We start from the raw sequence: 8182 nt of genomic DNA on the forward strand, positions 1-8182 counted from the left end.
CTTTGTTTTGTTTTGTTCCTTTGTGTGTGTGTGTGTGTGTGTGTGTGTGTGTGTGTGTGTGTGTGTGTGTGTGTTATGTTTTGCAACGGGGGGCACGTTGAGATGCGGAAGGAGTCGGCGGGGATTTCGGTGGCGTGTAGAGCGAGCGAGCGCGCCTGCCTGGCCGTTGGCCGTCGGAGTGGAGTGCGGGTTGTTTTGTTTTCGAAACGAAAGCGGCGGCCGGCCAGCCACCCGTGCGGTGTGACGTCGGCCGTTGGGTATTGTGCGCTTTGAGCGCCGGGGAGGGATGATGTGTGATTGTTGCGCGCTGCTAGCAGGCAGGCAGAGTGAGCGGGTGTGGCGGACGGACGGGAAGTGGTGGTTTTTGTTTTTGGGTTGCGGGGCGAGAGGCAGGCGACCGACAAAGTTTGCTCGCGACGGAGAGATGTTAGTGGCCCTGAAAAGGGCCGTTTTTGTTTGTGCGGTGCGGTGCCGCGGCGCGGTTTAGGCGCGCTCGCCGCGGATGCGGCGCGCGAGCTGGATGTCCTTGGGCATGATGGTGACGCGCTTGGCGTGGATTGCGCACAGGTTGGTGTCTTCGAAGAGGCCGACGAGGTAGGCCTCGCTGGCCTCCTGCAGGGCCATGACTGCGGAGCTCTGGAAGCGCAGGTCGGTCTTGAAGTCCTGGGCGATCTCGCGCACTAGGCGCTGGAATGGCAGCTTGCGGATGAGCAGCTCTGTGCTCTTCTGGTAGCGCCTGATTTCTCGCAGGGCGACGGTGCCCGGCCTGTAGCGGTGGGGCTTCTTGACGCCTCCGGTGGCGGGCGCGCTCTTCCTCGCCGCCTTGGTGGCGAGCTGTTTGCGCGGCGCCTTTCCGCCGGTGGACTTGCGGGCCGTTTGCTTTGTGCGGGCCATGGCGGTAGCGGTAGCGGTAGCGGAGCGGCGTGCGTGGAGGTTAGGTGCGGCGCGGCGTCCGGTGCTGCCTTGACAACGGGCCCGCGCGCCTCCGTGCTGCGCTTATATGCCCTCGGTTGCGCGTGGTGGGGGGAGGGCGGGCCAGAGTCTATATAGGGGGGCGGCGGGCGCGCTAACGAGAAAAGACTCGCCGCTCTTCTGCGTGTACGCTCCCAACACAGAGCGCAACAGGCAGCTGTTCCAGCTCCGTCTAATAGCCAACTGCAGTGTGACACCCGAAAACCTGCGCAATAAACAACCTTATGCACAGTGCTTCAGGTGTCAGCAACTCGGCCACGTCCAGAAACACTGCAACATGGACGAGAGATGCGTGAGATGCGCAGGGGAACACGCATCTCGCGATTGTACAATCAAAGGTATACCACACAAGGACTTCACACCGAAGTGCGCCCTGTGTGGTGAAAACCACATGGCCGCGTATAGAGGCTGTGAACGGCACATAGCCTTCCTCGAGCGCGCCCAAGGCCAGCAGCTGCGCGGAGGGAAGACGGCCAGAAACGGGAAAACCGCATTCCGCGACTCGCAGAACTGGCCAGCAACCGGTCGGCCACAAAGACGACGACGCCGCCGGACACGTGGAGGTCGACGCGCCGGATACAACCCAGCGCCGCCAGGGGCCAGCACCTCCCGGCCGAGTACGCAGAGGCAGCCGCCAACAGTCGGTAAGGCAGCTCGCGACGCGACCGGCAGTGCAGTCCCAGCCACCTCCCTTACGCGCGAGTCTCAAAACTCGCCGCGAGAGGGCAGCACCTCCCGGACGTATCCGGGAAAGCCAGCCGCCGAGTACAGCTCGACGCCACCAGAGGGCAGCAGCATGCAGACGTTGCAGCCAGCAGCCGGTAAGGCAGCCGCCACGGCTACCTACAACACAATCCCGGAGGCCGCTACCACGACGGAGTCCCGCAACCCGCCGCGTGGTGGCAGCACCTCACGGACACAGCCAGCGGCAAGTGACGCCCAGAGAGGCGCGCCGCTCACAGGTGGCAGCACCGCACGGCCGCAGCCGGCACCCCGTGCTAACGCATGGGCCCGGCAGCGATCAGCTGATCTGACGGCAGCCACTGCTGCTACCGGGCGCGCGCAACGAGCGCGCACAAATAACGAAGACGCAGCCCCCGGGCGGCGCCCTCCGAGATTAGACAGCCCCGTTGACTTCCCGGAAATGCGCCAGCGCGGAAGCCGCTACCAACAGCGGCACATCGACGCGCCCCATCCTCCAAAACAACCACAGGAGGAAGACAAGGCCACCCAAATGCTGCAGCTGTTGGCAGGCCTCATAGACAGGGTCCTCCATGTGATCGAGGACCTTCCAAACAAATACGCGGCGTCTGTGGAGCAGATCACACAGACGATCACCTTGGCCATCTCCACAAAACATCATGGATAGACACGACCGTGGTGTAAAAATCGGCGTCTTTAACGCCAACGGCTTGCGTCACCAGGACGCTGAATTCAGAAGCTTCATCTGCGACGAGAACCTGGACATCTGTCTCGTCGCAGAAACACACCTGAAGCCCGGCGTGAAAGTGGGAGTGGCCAACTACCACTGCTACCGGGACGACCGGCCAACCGCGGGTGGCGGCACGGCGGTATACGTAAGGAGGACGATGCGCCACCACCGGATTCACCTGCCACAACTCGCCACAATAGAGGCCACGGGAGTAGCCGTGCAAACGGATCAAGGACCGATAAACTTCGTGGCAATATACCGACGTCCAAGGGGTCTACTGCAGCCAGATGAGTTCGCGGCGCTGATTTCCCTCCCTGGAAACACATTCCTCGGAGGCGACGTTAACGCCAAGAACATCATCTGGAACTCCAGGACCACAAACACAAGCGGCCGCCGTCTACATCGGGTGGCCGAGCAGCTCGGAGCGGCGGTGATAGGACCGCACCAGCCGACCATCTTCCCGACACGAAGAGGTGCGCAACCGGACGTCATAGACGTGGCCATCGTCCGCGGGGTGAGACACTTCATCTCCGCCACAACGAGGGCCACGATGGCGTCCGACCACGCCCCCGTGGTCTTTGAACTGAATGCGGACATCGTCCAAACGACCAAACGTGGCCACGACATCAGGGGCATCACATGGGACACGTACCAAACAGAAATGGCGGCCAAAATCGGAGACGCGCCGAACCCGACTGAACACGGTGCGGAAGCGGCGCTGCGGCACCTCACCCGAGGAGTCGCAGAAGCTGTGGCGGCAGCCACTCCAAACGGAAGAACAGAGAAGCCACACGCCCGTGAATTCCCGCAACATCTCAAAGCTGCCATCACGGAGAAGAACAGACTTCGCCGCGAATGGCAGCTAACACGGAATCCCGCAACAAAGCGGCAACTGAACAGGATGCAGCGGGAGATTAAAGCAGCCGCCGACGCCCACAGAATCGAGGAGTGGTCGCAGAAAGTCGCCTCCCTGAAGACAGAGGACGGAACAGCCTGGCACGCGGTGAAGGGATTCATCCGCCGCACCGCCAAAATACCGCCACTGCAAGTCGGGAACGTCTTCGTCAGCGAACCGGACGCAAAGGCCAACGCCCTCGCGGACGCGTTCGCTGAAAACTTCACCCCGGTGGAAGACCCCGTAGACCAGGCACACATGGCACTGGTGGAGGAACGACTTCCGGTCTTCTTGGCGGCCGAAGACAACGACACCGTCATCGAGCCGATCGAGGAAGCGGAAGTCGAGATCCAGCTGCGCAATCTCAACGGCAGGAAGGCAGGAGGCCCCGACCACGTCACAAATCAGCTGCTCAAGCAACTGCCGCCCATCGCAATCGGGCACCTCACGGGGATTTTCAATTCCATCATCCGCACTGGCGTATTTCCAGAGTGCTGGAAGCACGCCGAGATCGTGGCCCTTCCCAAGCCAGGGAAGGATCACAGGCGGGCAAACAACTACCGCCCGATCAGCCTGCTGCCAGCACTCTCGAAGGTCTTCGAGAGGTTGTACCTGCGGCGTCTTGGAAATCACATCGACGCGGAGGGCATCCTGCCCGACGAGCAGTTTGGATTCCGGAAGGGACACTCCACCACACAGCAACTACTGCGGCTGACAGAGGAAGCCTTCTGTGCCCTGGACCGACGCGAGTACTTCGGCGCGCTTCTGCTCGACGTGTCTCGTGCATTTGATTCAGTGTGGCACAATGGTCTCCTTTATAAACTATTTACATTGGGGATTCCTGGGCCACACGTGAAACTCCTGCAGAGTTACCTCGCGGGTCGCACGTTTCACGTACGGGCAGACTGTGGAATCTCCACAGAACGCCGAATACTCGCCGGAGTCCCGCAAGGTTCGGTCCTGGGTCCAGTGCTATACTCGCTGTACACTGCCGACCTACCACGCACAGATCGGGTGCAACTCGCTCTGTACGCGGACGATACGGCAGTGTACTGCCGCAGCATGCAGCCGCAACTCCTTCAAAGGCGACTGCAATCCGCAGCCAACAACTTGGAAGACTGGGCGGCAAAGTGGCGGCTGGCGTACAACGCCGCCAAATCACAGGCAATCGTCATTGCCCACCGGAACGTGCCGGCTGACCTCCAGGAGATAACATTACGAGGAAGACCGGTCCCCTGGAGCGCAACGGCAAAATATCTGGGCGTCACACTAGACAAACGTCTAACGTGGCGCCCACACATTGAAGAGACGAGGAAAAAGGCAATGGGGCGCATGAACATGCTGTACCCCATCCTAAACCCACGCTCTTCATTACCAGACCACCTAGGGGTGATCCTCTACAAATCCCTCATACGACCAGTGCTGGAATACGCCGCGGTCGTATGGGGAAACACGGCACCAACCAACTTACAACGGATCCAGGCAGTGCAGAACAGAGCACTGAAATGGGCACTCCATCTGCCGGCGGACTTCCCAACTGAGGAACTCCACCAGATAGCGGACGTCCAGAGACTCCGAAGAAGAATCGAAGAACAGGCTGTAATGTTTTACACCACCGCCGAAACTTCGCAGAACGCGAAAGTACGACTACTCGGCAGCCGAGAAGAGTGGAGAGCGCACCTGCGCTGGCCACACCATCTTCGTCAAGCACGCTGACGAAGACGCAATCAATCTCGAAATTATGAAGCACCAAAACATGGACAACCGAAAACTAGGAAACTAAAGATCTCGCAATTGGAAGAAATGGAAGGAAGAGCACATTACGTGCTGAAACTTCGTGAAACCCAGAAACCCACAGAGGAGTTTCAACAAGAGGTGCACAGGCTGGGCGCAGACCGTAGCCGACTCGCCAGCCGCTGCAGCTGCTGTTTGTGCACGTTTTGCTTTGCCCGAGGAAGGAAGGATGACAGGCCGCGGCAAGGGAGGAAAGGGGCTCGGCAAGGGTGGCGCCAAGCGGCACCGCAAGGTGTTGCGCGACAACATCCAGGGCATCACGAAGCCCGCCATCCGCCGCCTGGCTCGCAGGGGCGGCGTGAAGCGCATCTCTGGTCTGATCTACGAGGAGACCCGCGGGGTGCTGAAGGTGTTCCTGGAGAACGTGATCCGCGACGCGGTGACGTACACTGAGCACGCCAAGCGCAAGACTGTGACGGCCATGGACGTGGTGTACGCCCTGAAGAGGCAGGGGCGCACCCTGTACGGTTTCGGCGGTTAGGCTGCGTCGCAGCGGGCGCTGGCCTTCCCGCGGCCGTGCTTGTGGGTGGGAGAGACTAGAAAACGGCCCTTTTCAGGGCCACCACACTGTTCGGAAGTTGAAAAGTGCGAAAGAGTCTGTGTTGTTGCTGCGTGTGTGCGCTGTGTTGTTTGTTTGTTTGTTTCTTTCTTTCTTTCCGTTTGAGCGACGTGATGTGACTGGGAGGGGAGAAGGAAAGGAAACGTGTCATGTGGCTGGCTGTGTGTGGAGCTGCTTCGTTTGTGTGTTTGTTATTGTGTGTCTTTGTATCGATCGCGACGGAGATGGCGGGCTGTGTGTTGTTGTGCGAGAGGCGGTGATTATTTGCTTGCGTGGTTTGTCTCTGTGTGTTTGTTTGCGGCGGCGTTGGGGTTTCCGAGGCAAGGCGTGTGGGCATAGGCGGCCGGATCAGCTGTTTCGTTCGTGTCGACGGCCGTTGCGCGCGGGAGTGGAGGGCGGTGTGTCGACACGCCTCCCTTTAACAATGGTCATTATTGCTGCCGTTGTCGGTTTGGAAGGCGACTGCGACCGTGCAAAATGTGTGTGTGTGTGTGTGTGTGTGTGTGTGTGTGTGTGTGTTGGGCCACACGGGCTGTGTGGACGACAAGATGGCGGACGTGCGCCGGCGGCGGCTGTGCTGTGACAGTGCAAAGTTAAAACAAAACAAGGTGCGGCGAGGACGACTGAAATTTTGCTTTGGACGTAGGTGTGTGTGGTGGCCCTGAAAAGGGCCGATTGTTGTGGGCCGAGCCGGCAAAGCGCGTTGCGTGCAGGGGAGCACGCGGCGCTGCGATTGCCTGGCCTCCTTTAGGCCTTCTTCTCGGTCTTCTTTGGCAGCAGGACGGCCTGGATGTTGGGCAGGACACCACCCTGTGCGATGGTGACGCCCGACAGGAGCTTGTTGAGCTCCTCGTCGTTGCGGATGGCAAGCTGCAGGTGGCGCGGGATGATGCGCGTCTTCTTGTTGTCGCGGGCCGCGTTTCCGGCCAGCTCGAGCACCTCAGCCGCGAGGTACTCCATGACGGCGGCGAGGTAGACGGGCGCCCCGGCGCCGACGCGCTCTGCGTAGTTTCCCTTGCGCAGGAGGCGGTGGATTCTGCCGACCGGGAACTGGAGCCCAGCCCTGCTTGAGCGGGACTTTGACTTGCCCTTGACTTTGCCTCCCTTTCCGCGTCCGGACATGGCGATGGGCTAGCGACGGTGCACACGAAACGGAAACGAAAACGACCGGTGCGAGCGGCAGCGAGTCGAGCAGCGGAGTGCGTGCCGGCGCAGCCGGGGTGGGGGTGCTTTATGGGCTCGGGTGCGGCGGCCGGTTGCGCGCGCGCCCCATTGGTCGGCGGCCGCAACAGGGCGAGCTGGTAAAGGTGCGGCGGCGGCTGGCGGCGGGTGCCACTGTGTGGGGAGACGCTGACTAGAGCGGAGCGCTTGCTACTGGTGTTGCTGCTGCCGTACGTTGGTTCGAGATGCCGCCCAAGACTAGCGGGAAGGCCGCCAAGAAGGCTGGCAAGGCGCAGAAGAACATTTCGAAGGGCGACAAGAAGAAGAAGCGCAAGAGGAAGGAGAGCTATGCCATCTACATCTACAAGGTGCTGAAGCAGGTGCACCCTGACACGGGCATCTCGTCGAAGGCGATGAGCATCATGAACAGCTTCGTGAACGACATTTTCGAGCGCATTGCGGCCGAGGCTTCTCGCCTGGCGCACTACAACAAGCGCTCGACCATCACGTCCCGCGAGATCCAGACCGCTGTGCGGCTGTTGCTGCCTGGCGAGCTGGCCAAGCACGCCGTGAGCGAGGGCACGAAGGCGGTGACCAAGTACACGAGCTCCAAGTAAGGAGGTGGCTCTGGAATGGAAGGAAGGATGGAGAAGGCTCCTCCGTTGCGAGAGCGGCAAAACGGCCCTTTTCAGGGCCACCAACTTGCCTTTTGCGGGAAGGGCGGAATTGTTGTTGTTGTTTGTGTGGACGGCTGTGATGTATGTGTGCATTTTGATTGTGGGTGGGGGGGCGCGTCAAAGCGTGTTGCGCGGGGTACGGCCACGAGGTTGGTCGCCGTGGCGTGGAATGGTGGCACGCCTCGTTGGCGTGGTTTTTGACCCATTGGTGTTGTTGGTGTGTGTGTGTGTGTGTGTGTGTGTGTGTTACCCGTCTGCGAGGGGGGACAGTGTGATCGGCGACTTTTGTGTCACCGTAACGACGGCCGTTTGCGGGTTTGTTTTTTTGCACATCATACATGGCGAGGGTGAAATGTGAAATGTTTTTGTTTGGTTTTTTTTGCCGCCCACTATTCCCTTTGCTGTACGCCGAGTTTGACAATGGTGCGACGTAACTGCAGCGTGGAGGTGTGTGAGTGACGTTGAAATGAACGTGCCATTAAGACGCATTGTTTTGTTGTTGTATTGTACTGTACGTGTACGGCGACACGCACGATGATGTACCATTCGACTCTGATGTTTGATAGCCGTGTCTGACTGATTGCGTACGACGCACGCACACCGATGTCGTCATTCAAGATGCACGCTAGACGACGACGGCGGCGGCGGCGGTCGTTTGTTTGGCGAATGTCTGTACACGTGTTTGTCTGTGT

The 8182-nt window shown here is 60.1% G+C and overlaps 1 protein-coding gene across 1 annotated transcript; it reads left to right on the plus strand.

The window, feature by feature from the left end:
- Positions 1-1363: 1363 nt before the first annotated feature.
- Positions 1364-2341, plus strand: LOC124577354. Its single transcript, XM_047131220.1, has one exon. It carries the CDS (start codon positions 1364-1366, stop codon positions 2339-2341), a length of 978 nt encoding a protein of 325 aa, XP_046987176.1.
- Positions 2342-8182: the final 5841 nt, after the last annotated feature.

Source organism: Schistocerca americana, unplaced genomic scaffold, assembly GCF_021461395.2.
Source record: "Schistocerca americana isolate TAMUIC-IGC-003095 unplaced genomic scaffold, iqSchAmer2.1 HiC_scaffold_264, whole genome shotgun sequence".
NCBI classification, from domain to species: domain Eukaryota; kingdom Metazoa; phylum Arthropoda; class Insecta; order Orthoptera; family Acrididae; genus Schistocerca; species Schistocerca americana.